The following is a 17,255-nucleotide window of genomic DNA, read 5'->3' on the forward strand; positions in this document are numbered from 1 at the left end:
TCCATCGCAAATAAGGCACATCCTATCGACCACCAGCGGAACGGCCTTTTGGATGACATGGTACACGGTGTCTGGGGCGTATTGATGACATGGTACACGGTGTCTGGGGGGTATTGATGACATGGTACACAGTGTCTGGGGTATTGATGACATGTCACATGGTACGTGGTGTCTGGGGTATTGTGGCCCGCTGAAAGGCCTGCCACGTGCTCGTCCAGGACGGCAAATATGAGAGATGGGACGGTTACCTGGCGACGGCGGAGGAGAGAGGGCACACAACCTCGCAGCTGAGCACACAGCACTCGTCACGTGATCCTCATTTCCACCTCCGTGTTGTTTACTAACACTGTTTGACAAGCCTGTCCGTTCAGAGTCTGTCAATAATACCAGCCACGCCGTTCGCTCGTTATTGTCCGACTCTTATCGAACACGTGAGCGAGCGTAGAGAATAGGATAGAATACAACTTGTTCGAACCCCAGCAGGGGGCCTTTCTGTGTGGAGTTTGCATGTTCTCTCCCTGTTCGCGTGGGTTTCCTCCTTGCTCTGGTTTCCTCCCACACCATAAAGACATGCATCATGGTAGGCAGGGACTACCGATGAAAACTAGCTCATTAGCTAACTCTGGCACATTTACATTGATGTGGAAACTGAAGATGTTGATTAATGTGCACTGTCCCTGGGTAAAAATAATAATAATAATAATAATAATAATAATAATAATAATAATAATAATAATAATAATAATAATAATAATAATAATAATAATAATAATAATAATAATAATAATAATAATAATAATAATAATAATAAACTTAGACTCACATCCACACTGCACTGCATCCTGTGGTGCCTGTCTTGGAGAACAGGGGATGTGAGGATATACTTGATTTTTTTTTTGATCCACCTTTTCTCCCATTTTCTATATTTTTCTCCCATCCCAATTTCGTATCATCCAATCAACCCTCCCCTGTCACGGACGCTGTTTCTTGCCTCCCACAAGCCGGCTGCAATGTGGACTAAGTCATACATAGCACAAGTCCCCTCCGGTACTTGAGGTAACAGCAGTCGCATCTTTTCACCTGCGCAGCTCGATCTCTCAGTGGCGAGGAGTAACGCGTGGGAGGCTCACGCTGCCCCCGACACTTCCTGATTCCACTGCGCAGGCGCACCAACCGACCTGTAGGAGTCGCTGTCCACAACGCCCGATCCCCACCCATCAGTTTCCCACCCCGTAATACGGCCAATGTGTATTAGTACGGACGACCAGCTAAACTGAAAGCAAATGTGGAGCGCTGGGCTCGAACAGGCGAGCCCAGCGTCTCCAGATTTTGTGGTGAGCGCCTTGCCCACTACGCCACGTAGCCGCCCTGTGAGGATATACTTGATAAAGACCGGAAGGGTCGAAACGTTGTATCTGCTGCTCTATTATTTGTCACAATTAAAACACCTTGGAGCATCAAAAGTGAGTTGCGAGCCCCGCTTTGTTTCATGTACTACTGTTTTTACAGTTTGGCTCAGCACCAAGGAACGGAGGAGGTGCGTTGTTTATTTTTTCTGAGGGTTCCCCTGTGATACACAGAGCTCTCCTCCTCCTCCTCCTCCTCCTCCTCCTCCTGCTGCTGTGTTTACTGTGGAGATTCCCATATGGTAATATCAAAGGACGGCACACTTTTAACGAGAGACTTATGAACTACTTCTAGCGACGGCTTACTCCAAAGCGGCTATGTCATCGAATTGCAGTAGTCTAGACTAGAGATGTTCCGATACCATTTTTTCCTTTCCGATCCGATTCCGATACCTAAGCTTTGGGTATCGGCCGATACCGATACTTATCCGATACCAGTGCATACATAAAAAAAAAAAAAAAAACTATTATAAATCTTTTTTATAAATATATTTTTTTTTTTTTTTTTAACAAATACTGTTTTATATATACTGTTTTTTAGTCATAACTAGAAAGTAATGGTATTTATTCAACAGGTGATTGTATAGATTTGTATTAGTATCATTAATCAATGAGTATGGGGCTTCAGCACTGCAGATATACCCTACTCCAATGATCCACACGGACATTATACGTTGCTGCACTCGCTACCCACTGGCTCTGCAGAATTGCAGATATACCCTACTCAGTCTGTCTACAAGGCTCCGTTCAGTAGCAGTCGGCAGTCGCATCTGTTGTGATTTTTGCACAATAAATATTCAACATTCTCTTTTGAGACTCCGCCTCAGACTCTTATCATTTGGCACTAAAAGCTAAACATTGTCGCCGATATGGCTGTCCGCAACATGTCATTAATTGTGTACGCGACGTGCAATTGTGCAATGACGACGTTGCCGTTAGCTAGCATGAGCTACCGGTATATGGGAAGACCATAGAAGACTGTAACGTTACTGGTGACATTGTGATTTAACTTGGAATACTCCTTTGCCAACTTGCTGTAATTTGCTTGCAGGTCTGCAGCCATTATTGCTGGATTATATGAATAGCCCCAACTTTAGCCAAGGTAATGTTAAAGCTAGCTTTCGGTTAGCTGACGCTAATAACACCAGCCACCAAGCGAACCCATGAGCTCTCCGTCAACACCGCTCTGTCGGGACGATGACATTTAAGAAAGTATCTGCTGTTAAAATGACAAATGGCATTGACACTTTAATCGATTAAGCACACGTTTGTTTTATAATGCTTACTCAACAGACCACAGTGTTGTTGATAAATTACGTCATATGGTATCGGAGCGCAGCATTAGAGGGTACTCGCCGATACCGATACCAGCATTTTAGCCAGTATCGGCGGCTTTTCCGATACCAGTATCGGTATCGGAACAACTCTAGTCTAGACGAGAAGAAACGAAGGCATGGATAATCAATTCTAGGTCAGAGTGGGAAACAATCAACCTGAGCTTAGCAATGTTCCTGAGATGGAAAAAACAGGTGCGGGTCACCGACTTGATGTGAGTGTCGAGGTGCATGGCCTGATCAAAGTTTACCCCAAGGTTCCTGAAGTTGGGGCTCACATTAGTTTCTAGGGGCCCAAGGCAACCAGCCACCCTGGATGCAACGCCATCCAGGGTGGTAGAACACATAGTAGCTTTCTACAAAAACCTAGGGGTCCGCAAGGACGACTTCAAGCTGGAAACGGTAACAACAGATGAGGTACTCAATAAACTGAGCGCCCTCCAACCTAACAAGGCCACTGGCCATGACAACATCCCCTCCAAATTCCTCAGAGACTCAGCAGCCGCCATCACACCAATCATCACACACATAATAAACCTCTCCATAAAACAGGGACACGTCCCCAAGGACTTCAAAATTGCGAGGGTGACCCCTCTGCACAAAAAGGGCAGCAAATTAGACCCAGGCAACTACCGCCCTGTTTCTATTCTCACCTCCATCTCGAAAGTCATGGAAAAAATAGTCTACGAACAGGTCGAAAAGTACCTAGCGGAAAAAAATCTAATCTACGAATTCCAATCTGGCTTCAGAACATCCCACTCCACTGACACATGCCTTCTCTATTTGAATGACCACATCAAACAAGAGGTGGACGCAGGCAAATACTGCGGCATGGTCATGCTGGACCTACAAAAGGCCTTTGACACGGTCAATCACTCCATTCTGATTGACAAGCTAAAAGCAATTGGTTTTGATAGTCTATCAGTGAGCTGGATGCAATCCTACCTTGAGGGGAGGGAACAGATGGTGGAGGTAAACGGTACCCTATCCCCCCCCCTCACAGTGAGCTGTGGTGTTCCACAAGGAAGCATACTAGGACCGCTACTGTTCCTAATTTATGCAAATGACATGTCGTCAGCTTGTGACTGCAACTTGTTCCTGTTTGCGGACGACTCAGCCCTGCTGGTCTCTGACAAGAACAAGTTACAGGTTGAAAAAACCCTCAGCTCGGAACTAGGCAGAATCTGCATATGGCTCGCTGATAACAAACTATCATTACACATGGGCAAAACAGAGTCCATTCTCTTCGGTTCAAATAACAAACTCAGCAAGACCGACGGCTTCTCAGTTACAGTGGGTGACAATATTGTCACAAGGAAAGATGAAATTACCTACCTGGGGTCCATCCTAGAGGCTAATCTCTCCTGTGACAAAATGGCATCCAATGTAATAAAAAAAGTCAACCAACGAACTCGATTCTTGTACCGGATCTCCTCTCTGGTAAACAAGAACACCCTGAAGACTCTGGCAGGAGCACTCATTCAGGGGTACTACGACTATGCTTGCACCTCATGGTACCAAAGCACCTCAAAGGCGCTAAAAACAAAATTACAAACATCTCAAAACAAACTGGTCAGACTACTGCTTGACCTTACTCCTAGAACCCACCTCACCCCTGCCCACTTCGACAACCTAGGATGGCTTAGAGTAGACGACAGAGTACAACAACTTGCAATGGGCCTGGTCTACAAGATACACTACACGACCAAGGTACCCATGTACATGTCAAAATACTTCCCAAAGGTCAGTGAATACCACGATCACAACACCAGAGGGAGCTCCACAAATCATGTCAAACCCAGATTCGGCTCAAATAAGGGACTAAACACGTTTCGCAATTATGCCACATCAATGTGGAACGCCCTACCCAAAGCTGTAAAGGAATGTGGATCACTACACACTTTCAAAACCTCTCTCAAGGGACACCTACGGGAGACTGCAATTCAACACTGGCCCCTGTAAATATCCTAACCCAATCATTCCAACCCCCTCCAATGTACAGTCATTTACCTAGTATGGTTTTGTCAATAGTTCAATGTACAATTGTGTTTGTTTGTACAGTGTCTCCTCCCCCCCCCCCCTCAATGTACAGTGTTACTTGTTTATACAGTATGCCCCCCGCCCCCCCCCCCCCCCAACCACCTCCAATGTAAATTACCCAGTATGGTTGTCAATATCCCAATGTACCCAACCCCCCCCACCCAACCTCCAATGTACAGTTTCTACGTCAAATGTATATACTCCCTTTGCTTGACTCCTTCTGTATCACAAACAGTACTGTATTTGCAAATCTGGTATGTCATAAATGTATAGATGTAGCAGTACTGACTATCTGTATGTCATGTATGTCATATATGTCTATATGAATTGAAAATGGGGGACCCTGATGGAAACAAGACAAACGTCTTTCTCAGGTCTGCATCCCCTTAACAATTGTATGTATTGAGCCGTACTGTATTGTACCCATTCTGCAATCTGTTAAATAAAGTTTTCATTCATTCATTCATTCATCAGAGGCCACGATGAGCACCTCGGTTTTGGCCTCATTTAGCTGGAGGAAGTTGCTAGCTAACCAGGCCTTAATGGCCGACAGACCCTAATTTAAAACAATAAGATTAGAATTTAAATCATCAGGGCAATCAGGGTTAAAAGAGCAATACAGCTGGATATCATCCGCATAAAGGTGGTAGGAGATGCCTTTAAAAGCGTTAATAAGTGTCCTAATGGGAGCAAATACAGTGAAAATAAAATCGGACCAAGTACCAAGGGTAACAGACTCAGACACATGGGGGCCTACTCCGACTGAGAAACATCTACCTGAGAGATAGGACTTAAACCACTCATGTGCACTCGCTGTGACACCCACCCAATCTCTGAGCCTATTTAGCAGAATGTTGTGATCCACAGTGTCAAATGCAACACTTAGGCCCCGTCCACACGAACGCTGGTTTTAATGTAACCATGATTGTATATGCGCAGTTGCACTGTTCGGCCACACACAACCGGGGATTTGCTACACTGCAACCGCGGTCTTTGAAACCGGTGGCCAGGGTGAAGTTGTGCGGTTTTGCAGTTGCGTGTGGGCATAGGACCCGAGGTTATTCCCAGTGTTTACAGCAGAGCTGTCGCAATTATTTCCCATGTTCACGGCAGACCGCGGGGTAGAGAGATTATAGCAGAGCCAACTACACCAGTGTTTACAGCAGAGCTGTCCCAAGTAGCGTTATATGAAAATGATTGTAACAAACTTTTGTTCGAAACGTATCGTCTGTGTTGAAGAGTGTTGTGATCGACTGATGTCTTGTCGCATTCCTGACCTGACGCTGAGAGTAAACATGTAGCTGCAGCTAAACTAAACTCATGTGTTGTCAAGTTATTGTTATAAGGAACCCAGTCCAGACTGCATCCCCTTAACAATTGTTTGTATTGAGCCGTATTGTATTGTACCCATTCTGCAATGTGTTAAATAACGTTTACATCCATTTCATATCGGTAACGTTACCACATTACGTTAGCATTTAAGCTATATACTATACATGGATATAGCCATTCACATTAGCATGTAGCTAACAACACCGGCGGTCTTTTGTGAGACTAAACTATCCGCTCTTGGTGGTAAATTGTGTTGCTGATGGTTTTGTTTCATCAACAAAATGAGAGGCAGAACACAGTGAATGTATCCGTTTGTTTATTGCAGTTTCTTTCTTTGCTGAAAATATATGTTCCGTTGGCAAAATGATCAATAGGGTCCAGCTGTGCTTCTAAACAGGAAGTTTACTTCTTCTTCTTCAGTGAATTAATGGCAGATCGCGACCCAACAGGAAGTTTAGTGAGCGTTCAGCCTTTTCTGATTGGTTGAAATGGCCTTCATGTCTGAACAACATCGCCGCCTACTGTTTTGGCATTGTACTAAATGTATCGGTTGCTGGGTTCCCAGATCTGCCGTGAGTACGCAGTTATACACGGTTGTTCACCTGTGTTCACCGTGTGGACGGAGTTTTATTTTTTCAAACTTCGGTCATATTAAATCCAAACGCTCGTGTGGACAGGGTCTAAGATCCAGTAGCACTAAAATGGAGCATCTACCAGAGTCGGCGGACATCATTAGATCATTAGAGGCAAATCTTTCCTGTGACAAAATGGCATCCAATGTAATAAAAAAAGTCAACCAACGAACTAGATTCTTGTACCGGATCTCCTCTCTGGTAAACAAGAATACCCTGAAGACTCTGGCAGGAGCACTCATTCAAGGGTACTATGACTATGCGTGCACCTCATGGTACCAAAGCACCTCAAAGGCGCTTAAAACAAAATTACAAACATCACAAAACAAACTGGTCAGACTACTACTTGACCTGAACCCCAGAACCCACCTCACCCCTGCCCACTTTGCCAACCTAGGATGGCTTAGAGTAGACGACAGAGTACAGCAACTTGCAATGGGCCTGGTCTACAAAATACACTATACGACCGGGGTGCCCATGTACATGTCAAAATACTTCCCAAAGGTCAGTGAATACCACAACCACTACACCAGAGGAAGCTCAACAAATCATGTTAAACCCAGATTCGGCTCAAACAAGGGACTAAACACGTTTCGCAATTATGCCACAACAATGTGGAACGCCCTACCCAAAGCTGTAAAGGAATGTGAATCCCTGCCCACATTCAAAACCGCTCTTAAAGAGCACCTACGGGAGGCTGCAATTCGAAACTGGCCACCGTAAATGCCCAAAACCCCCACCACCTCCTAATAGACAGTCTCCTCACCACCGCATGTATATATTCCCTCCCCGCCGTATGTATATTTCCCTCCAACCCACCCACCCCCTCCTAATGTACAGTCCCCTCCCCATCATATGTATATACTCTGTCAGGATCTAGGGGTAACAGTACTGTATATTTGAATACCGTTATGTCACAAATGTATCAGTACTAAATACCTATATGTCCCTATGCCATAAATGTCGTGTATGTTGTGTATGTCATAAATGTCTATATGAATTGAAAATGGGGGACCCTGATGGAAACAAGACAAACGTCTTTCTCAGGTCTGCATCCCCTTAACAATTGTATGTATTGAGCCGTACTGTATTGTACCCATTCTGCAATCTGTTAAATAAAGTTTTCATTCATTCATTCATTCATTCATTCATTCATTCATTCATTCATTCATTCATTCATTCATACTTTTAAAAGTGCAGTCTCCGTGGAGTGTTGCTTACGAAAACCTGACTGGAATTTGTAAAAAATGTGGTGTTCATTTAAAATGGATATAAGCTGGTTGGCAACCATTTTTTCTAAAATCTTGGACTTAAATGTTCATTTGGAGATGGGCCGATAGTTACTTAGTAACGAGGCATCCAGACTTGGCTTTTTTAAAAGCGGCTGAACGATTGGCTGTTTGAAATAGGCGGGGGACCTTGCCAGAGACCAAAGAGAAGTTTATGATGGAAAGCAGACTGGGACCAATAGTGCTGAAAACATGTGACTTAATGTTCTATTTTAATGCTCTTTATACTTATTTTATGTCTGCACTTCATACATTGCTCTTGATCTGCCAATTCTGTGCTGATTTTATGCCTGTCTTTTTATCCTTTTTTTTTTTGCTTCTGTGAAGCACTTTGAGCTGCAATTCTTGTATGAAAGGTGCTATACAAATAATTACTATTCGTATCCTGATTTCACTTGGATATTATGGTGTTATATAAGTACAAAAGTGGTACCGTGTGGTGATACATGCTTTACCGAGGCAGTAGCGTGTGGTGATACATGCTTTACCGAGGCAGTACCGTGTGGTGATACATGCTTTACCGAGGCAGTACCGTGTTCAATCCACAACACGGGACAATGTTGAGTTTCTGCACGCTCTTTAACACTTTGAAAACAAAACGTATTTTATAATAATAATAATAATATAATAATATATAATAATAATTGTATTTAATAACATAATATAATTTATAATAAAACACAAGATATTTGTGCCCTAAGGATAAGGATAACCGCTCAATGAAGAAACCCAATCCCATTGCCAAAGAAAAGTCTATACATAATTATACTATGGAACTACTACTAATAATAACAACAACAACTATAATATATAATATTATAGCCATTCACTTTAACTCAGTCAACAATAAGTCGGCTCCAAGCTGGTCATTGCATTATGATGAAATACTGTATGATCCCTTGAAACACCTTTAGTGCTATTCTGGTCTCCACTCAGCTCTAGAGAAAACATGAGGGTCACTATTGGGCAATAATACTATATCATCTATAAATAATAATAATAACACATTAGCTTTGAATTGTTAAATAATTGTCTGATTCAATGAAGAGTTCACTAACTATGGCAAATCCCTTTCAGACTCTGACTTGATTCATCCTAATTAATAATACCACAGTTAATCGTAATTGACCACATCATATCATTTATCATAACACATGACCAATCTTTATTAGACATTAATTTAACATCAATAGCATTTGTGTGTATTGTACTAACTAGTGTATTACTGCGGTACTCAGCAGCACAGATGCAGGGGTTCTATCTAAGGCTGCCTGGAGTACATCTCAGACATGACCGCTGAGCACAGAGCAGGGGTTCTATCTAAGGCTGCCTGGAGTACATCTCAGACATGACCGCTGAGCACAGATGCAGGGGTTCTATCTAAGGCTGCCTGGAGTACATCTCAGACATGACCGCTGAGCACAGATGCAGGGGTTCTATCTAAGGCTGCCTGGAGTACATCTCAGACATGACCGCTGAGCACAGATGCAGGGGTTCTATCTAAGGCTGCCTGGAGTACATCTCAGACATGACCGCTGAGCACAGATGCAGGGGTTCTATCTAAGGCTGCCTGGAGTACATCTCAGACATGACCGCTGAGCACAGATGCAGGGGTTCTATCTAAGGCTGCCTGGAGTACATCTCAGACATGACCGCTGAGCACAGATGCAGGGGTTCTATCTAAGGCTGCCTGGAGTACATCTCAGACATGACCGCTGAGCGCAGAGTGGCCGATCCTTCGCTGTCTCCTCGAAGGACACTGTTGATCCAGGGCAGATAAGCAGAAATCTTGGTATAGACTGCAAATGTGTCTGCGGAGCAGGCCTTGTCATAAGACAGGATTCCTGCTGCGTACACGTCCCCACCAGGGCCTCTGACCGCCAGGGCCCCCCCTGCGTCCCCACGGCACACGTTCTCGGTATACTTAGTGGCCATTGTGCAAAACATGTTGTCGTCCACTGAGGGTGTGTTTTTACTGGCCGCATACGCCTCCTTACAAGAGTCGTGATTGGCCAGGGGCAGCACCAGGTGTTTGATGGACTGAGCGTAGGTGAAGTGGACCCCCCAGCCCCAGCCAGCGAGGACCCCTGACCCCCTTTCCACATCCAGGCCCTGGTTTCTCTCTGGCAGGGGGATGGGTGTCACTTTATCCCCCAAAGCCACTGGATTCTGTAGTTGGATCAGAGCCAGGTCGTTGTCCCAGTCAGACTGGTTCTGGAAGCCTGGATGGAGAACCACCTGTGGGAGCAGAGCGTATTCTGTGGTTTTTGTACATTTTTATTTTTTTTTAACACAAATTTTCATCTCAAGATTCAAGATTCAAGAGGTTTATTTGTCACATACATACCAGGGCATACAGTGAAATGCGGGTGGCCATGCCCGCTTTGATTGTGCAATAATACTAAATAATAAAATAGACATAATAAACAGGTAATAAAATAGACATAAAATAGGCATGATAAAATAGACATGCCAAGGGCCCATGAAACCAAATCAAAACCAAATGTTAAACAAAAAAAATACAGTGGTGTCAATCTGTCTGTCTGTTTGTTTTTATTCACTTCAATTCAACCTTTCACCATACATGTACATACTTGTATGCATATGTGACCGTGTCCAGCAATTGATGCCACATGTCTCCATTAAAAATGTTCCGATGTTTCCAGATTGTGAAAGTACAGCATATAAACTTTCAAATTATGTGTCATAAGTTGAAGTCTGAGAATATTTGAAGAAGATGTACTCATTTGAATCTGCCCATAATTTTTATTTTCTTTCTGTTTGCTTTAAGCTGTGAAAACGCCTCTCGGAGAAAAGGCTCGAATTAACACCTCTGCCTGTTTCTGCTGGGCGTTAACAATAGCCCCCTACAATCCCCCCAGCCACTCCCCTCACTGAATAGCATTAACATACAGTACTGTAAGCTGTCAGTAAGTGCTGTAACAAATTAAATCTCGTGAAATCTTACTCCTGAAAAGCGGACCCTTTCAGGGAATAGGGGAGAACGGGGGACGTTGTCACACGGGTAGGTTGTCACATTCATTATATTTCACCACCAGAGGATCCTGTCTCCCATACTTTGGTATTTAAATGTCCAGAATTGGGGTCAGAGTTCACGTACATTGTCATATTTGGAGTGAAACAGCTGAATTTGAGGTGAGAGGCCTTTTTGTGTTTTTCATGTCCATTTGTAAATATTCCGCTCCTCAGTATTTTTCTTCTAGGCTTTTACACAATTGGTTTATAATGAAACAATTATTACCCTTAAAAAGTGTGAAGGGATAGCTATAGTTTAGATTGTTGTTAGCTAGCTAACTAGTTGTTAGCCTTGATGCTATCAAGACATTCCAGTTGGGGTTGGTCGTCACATTTTATTTGGGGTTGGTTGTCACATGTTACAACTATGAATTGAAAATGGGGGACCCTGATGTAAACAAGACAAACGTCTTTCTCTGGTCTGCATCCCCTTAACAATTGTGTGTATTGAGCCGTACTGTATTATACCCATTCTGCAATCTGTTAAATAAAGTTTTCATTCATTCATTCATTCATTCATTCATTCATTCATTCATTCATTCATTCATTCATTCATTCATTCATTCATTCATTCATTCATTCATTCATTCATTCATTCATTCATTCATGTTGTGTAGGCTATTATTGTTAGGCCGATTTATTGTGTTCTTATTTTGTTATATAGGAAGGCCTAAAGATGTGTTTCCTGTTTATGTTCATGTTAAGATGCATTAAGTTATGTATTTGTCAACTTGTCAATGCAATTAAACTTTCAAATTTAGTTCTGCCTTCTTTTTAAGATTTTCCCATTAAAACACATGGTGACAACCAACCCCATAGTGTGTGACAACCATCCCCGTGATGGGGTTGGTTGTCACAATGTGTCAGAGTGTCTTTGATCGGTGATTAACTCTTTGTTACAATACGTTGGAAAATGCAGAGGGATACACATTTCAAGCCAACATCTTAGTAAGCTTCAATTTAATGTAGGAATGACTATTAAAAGGTGTTTTGATGATGAGCAATTCACACTAGAGTAAAAAGTGTGACAACGTCCCCCGCTCTCCCCTACACGGGCAGCAACGTCACGCTCACCTTCTGCACCGGAACCTCCGTGGAGTCGGTGGCTTCGTGTCGATGTGAGATGCCCAGGTACACCTTGGGGACGGTCGGCTCTTTTCCCAGAGTGTCCTGGCGACTGTTCCTGACAAACAGATTCCTGCCAGCGGTCAGAACCCAGCGGTCGGAGATGAGCGCGCCTCCCGCGAAGCCCCCGTCCATGATGCTGTCACTCAGGTAGACCATGGCCTGCCACGGAACGTGTGGCGCCAAGGTGCCGCCGACCATACGCCTGGAGCGCAGCGGCGCCGCCCCGCGGGCTGGAACAGGAAGAGAACTCTTTCAGTTATCTTTTACTCAGGCAAGCGCCTACGTACACATGCAACAAGAACAGAGAGACTCTGACTCAGCTTCTTCCCCCAGGCCATCAGAACACTGAACACTGAACTCTCCACACACAAGTACACATGAGCACACACACACACACACACAACACACATGCTGCAATCGCTTTAAACAATCGCTTTAAACAATCGCTTTAAACAAAATGTCACTTTAAACAAAATGGAAAGGTCACTTTAAAGGAATGAGGAATATAAAGGTCACTTTAAGGAAAGAACCGATGTGGTTCTTGTATAGTATAGTTTAGATATAGCAAGTATAGCATAATGACAGAGTTAAAACTATATATTGTAGTAGTGTACATAGGACCCAGTGCCTTCTCAGGAATTTAGCATGTCTATTTTTATCATGCACGTCTTATGTCTTCTTATTACCTGTTTTTCTATGTCTATTTTATTATTAGTATTATTGCACAATCGATGCGGGCATGACCACCCGCATTTCACTCTATGCCCTGGTATGTATGTGAAAAATAAACCTCTTGAATATTGAATCTTGAATCTACTTCATTTGCCAACAAGATTCTCATTTAGATGTGTAAGGGCCATTACCGCCGACGGCCAAATCATATGATTAGAACCGGAATTAGTATCATATGCTTTTCCCCCACTTTGCTTCAGGTCGACGATAAGCCTTGTGTATTCAGAGCCTGTATAGCGGAAATGCCTGACTCAAGGAATCCATCGAGGATAGACGAGTGGAACCTTGTTTACAACATCTGCCCATTTGTTCTAATTTGACGTGTTTGTTTCCTAGAAACTGAAACATTTACAAGATGAGATGTTTTTGAAAACAGAATTTGATCCCTGAGAAAAGCACGAGACAAACATGCAAGGTTCTCCCACCATCTCCATGACCCCAAATAATCCAGCTGTGTATTTTAAAAGAACACGCCAACATTTTGGGAAATTAGCTCACCGTCTTCTCCAGAGAGAGACAAGAAGATAGATACCAGTTTCCTCTCTGTGCGTTCAGTAGAAAGCTATCTGGCTGCACGTTAGGGATCTATCTTCTTGTCTCTCTCTGGGGAAGACGATTGTTCTTTTAAGGTGATAGGGAACCCGTGGGGCCAAATAATTGCTATTTGTTCTGTACATCAATAAAAACACACAAAAAACACTACCCCATCTCAAAGCTTTGAGATGTAAGGAGATGCTTCACATAATGGCTTTAGGCTATACCCACTACCCAGTACGTATGACTTAGAAAGGTGCTTAAATCATGCGTGAATCCATACTTATTGTAGTCATCGGAATTCACCTACAGCATAGCTAGCATTAGAAGGAGTCAAAGCCTGTGGTGTGTGTGTGTGTGTATGTAAGAGAGAGAGAGCAAGAGCGAGAGCGAGAGAGAGAGAGAGAGAGAGATCCTACCATCACTGTGAGCCTCGTCCACCAGACAGACCACCAGGACCACAGCAAAGAACCTTAGAACAACAGGATCACATAAGTATAACACATTTTGAACTGTTTAATAAAAAAAATATAAATAATTAATATATTTAAAACACTGGCAGAAGGTGCACAAGTATATATATATATATATATATATATATATATATATATATATATATATATATATATATATATATATATATATATATATATATATATATATATATATATATATATATATATATATAGAGAGAGAGAGAGAGAGAGAGAGAGAGAGAGAGAGAGAGAGAGAGAGAGAGAGAGAGAGAGAGAGAGAGAAGGGGAGGGGGGCAGGTTGAAATAAACATCTTCAATTATGTTTCAAGTAACACTTACCACATTTTTTTGGGGATATCCATCTTCTGTGTTGTAAATATTTATCTGTCCTGAGTGCGCTGTGTATTCTGTCACATGTAGTGTCCTGGAGACCTTATATAGCCTACTACTGCATGCAGGGAGTGAGCTAGTAACCTTTACACTTCTGGGAATTTCCACTGCGGTTTCTACAAACATCCATTGTGAAATCTCTCTTTAGTCTAATTTGGACTCTCTTCAAGGCCTTACCGGTAGTTGCATTCAGCAGTTGATTATGGCACATACTGTAATGCGTGGAATCACATGGTATTGTAATATTCACTGTTCTGTTTACTGTTATCAACTATTAAATATTAAAGCCAGCGTGTCTCCGTGGGTTGGATTCAGGGCCGGACTGGGGAAATAATTCATACCGGGAGATATAGCGCGAAATATAGCCCCAATCAGGCCACTTTTTAAGCGGGGGGTCTGGGGGTCCCCCACCAGGAATTTTTTTGTTACAAAGACTTAATTTCCTGCATTCTGGTGAATTTGAGTGCATGTGAATCACAAACTAATGAGCCAACAATTGCTTAGTACAATGTACTGTTATGGACCTCAAATAAAACGGTTGTGGCACTAGCAATGCTACTCTCTCCACCTTCAAAAAGAAAAAAGCAAGAGCACAACATATTTTTCTATTTACTATTATAATACAGTTAACCACTCTCTCCTGTAAGGGCCTTTCTTTTTTTTGTTTTATCCCTCTCTCCTCCACCCTTTCTCTTTCTTCCACTGTCCATCTTGACATCAACGTTAATTGACTTTCGCTCTACTGTATCTCTCCCGAGTCCCTCACTACCTGGCTCTGTGAGGTTCGCCTCTTCCCTGGACCTTTAATTCCCTGTCTCCTCACCTCACCAGCCCCCACCCTCGCGTTGTCGTTGTTTATTTATTGCATTCCCTGCCTCGCTCCGTTCCTTTAAGGTACTGTGAGTACTGTGAGGTTCGCCTCTTCCCTGGACCTTTAATTCCTGTTCCCTGGACCTTTTATTCCCTGTCTCCTCACCTCTCCAGCCCCCACCCTCGCGTTCGTTTACTCTCGTCTGCTCTTCAGCAGCCCACACCCTTGGACTACCTTTCATTCTGTGTTTGATTGGTCCGTGCCGAACACACACTTCTAAGTCAAGTATCAATTACCATCACGCACCTGATGTGTGTTCTAATTAGCGCCCCAGTGGGCTTTAAATACCTCGATCTTCCCCCCAGCCCTTGTCGGGTCGTTCTCTATCTGTAGGCTCCTACGGGAGATTCTCTATAACAGTATCTATCTTATCTGTATGCTGGTTCATCTCCGGCGTGAGACGAGGTGCCAGCCTTCGCCACCTGTCGCCGTTTGCCTGGAGTGGGACACAGCCTGCGCTCTCTAATTCTCTACGGGAGGTATTCCAGTGTTCCACTCCAGACCCCGCGCAGACGCGCTCCTACAGCAGACGCGCTCCTACAGCAGATGCGCTCCACTCCAGACCCCGCGCAGACGCGCTCCTACAGCAGACGCGCTCCACTCCAGACCCCGCGCAGACGCGCTCCTACAGCAGACGCGCTCCTACAGCAGACGCGCTCCACTCCAGACCCCGCGCAGACGCGCTCCTACAGCAGACGCGCACCACTCCAGACGCGCATCGCTTCCTAATACTCTACGGGAGGATGCGTCTCTCCGAGCCGGCGCGCTCTTCTAGCCGACGCGGTACTACTCCAGATGCGCTACAACTCCAGACGCGCACCACTCCAGACTTCTAGCCGGCGCGCTACTACTCCAGACGTGCATCGCTCTCTAATTCTCTACGGGAGGATGCGTCTCTCCGAGCCGGCGCGCTCTCCGAGCCGGCGCGCTCTTCAAGCCGACGCGCACCACTCCAGACTTCTAGCCGGCGCGCTACTACTCCAGACGTGCATCGCTCTCTAATTCTCTACGGGAGGATGCGTCTCTCCGAGCCGGCGCGCTCTTCTAGCCGACGCGGTACTACTCCAGATGCGCTACAACTCCAGACGCGCACCACTCCAGACTTCTAGCCGGCGCGCTACTACTCCAGACGCGCATCGCTCTCTAATTCTCTACGGGAGGATGCGTCTCTCCGAGCCGGCGCGCTCTCGGAGCCGGCGCGCTCTTCAAGCCGACGCGCACCACTCCAGACTTCTAGCCGGCGCGCTACTACTCCAGACGTGCATCGCTCTCTAATTCTCTACGGGAGGATGCGTCTCTCCGAGCCGGCGCGCTCTCCTCCAGACGTCTAGCCTGCGCGCTCCTACTCCATCCCTGTAAGCAGCTCTGGCCCTCGCCCTGTCCAAGGCCTTACCCTGTTTTCTCTGTCCCTGTCTCCAGCCCGCCTCCCCGGGCCTCTGTCCCTGTTCCCCTCTCCAGTGCCCCTGTTCCTGCCCTGTCCTTTGCCCTGGCCCTGTCCTTTAGCCTTAGCCCCTTCCCTGTTCCCCTCTCCTGTGCCCCTGTTCCTGCCCTGTCCTTGCCCTGGCCCTGTCCTTTAGCCTTAGCCCCTCAGCCTGCTCGCCTCTTAAAGGCACAGTGCCAATTTTCCCTAATTCTTGTTTCCAGTATTTTGTGTTCTCCCTTAGCCTTCCCCTTAGCCTGCTCGCCTCTTAAAGGCACATTGCCCTTTTTCCTTGTTCCAGTATTTTTGTGTTCTCCCTTAAAGGGACTGTGCCGCTTTTTTGTTTGTTTTCAATAAATGCCCAGTTCTTGGCTTACTCTCATACCTGTCTTGTGTTGTGCGATTGGGGTCGGTTACAAACCATAACAGTACGACCCGACCAGTCGACGACCCCAGCCAGCACAGACAGTGTATGTTGAGTTTGTCCTTGTTAGCCTGTTAGCTCCCCTGTTTGCTTCCCTGTTTAGTTTCCCCTGTTAGTTCCCCTGTTGACTCCCCTGTTAGCTTCCCTGTTAGCTCCCCTGTTAGCCTGTTAGTCTCCCCTGTTAGCTTCCCTGTTAGCTCCCCTGTTTAGC

At 44.7% G+C, this 17,255-nt stretch overlaps 1 protein-coding gene across 1 annotated transcript in view; it reads right to left on the minus strand.

The window, feature by feature from the left end:
- Window positions 1-9,713: 9,713 nt before the first annotated feature.
- Window positions 9,714-17,255, minus strand: part of hp (haptoglobin) — a gene marked incomplete at both ends in the record, with an annotated part of 39,177 nt that continues 31,635 nt past the window's right edge. The window contains 3 exons of the mRNA XM_084308181.1: window positions 9,714-10,271; window positions 12,144-12,427; window positions 13,883-13,935. Of these exons, the coding sequence (XP_084164307.1) occupies window positions 9,714-10,271; window positions 12,144-12,427; window positions 13,883-13,935 (895 nt within the window). The remainder of the gene's footprint in view (window positions 10,272-12,143; window positions 12,428-13,882; window positions 13,936-17,255) is intronic.

Source organism: Notolepis coatsorum, assembly GCF_963971535.1.
Source record: "Notolepis coatsorum genome assembly, chromosome: 2".
NCBI lineage: Eukaryota > Metazoa > Chordata > Actinopteri > Aulopiformes > Paralepididae > Notolepis > Notolepis coatsorum.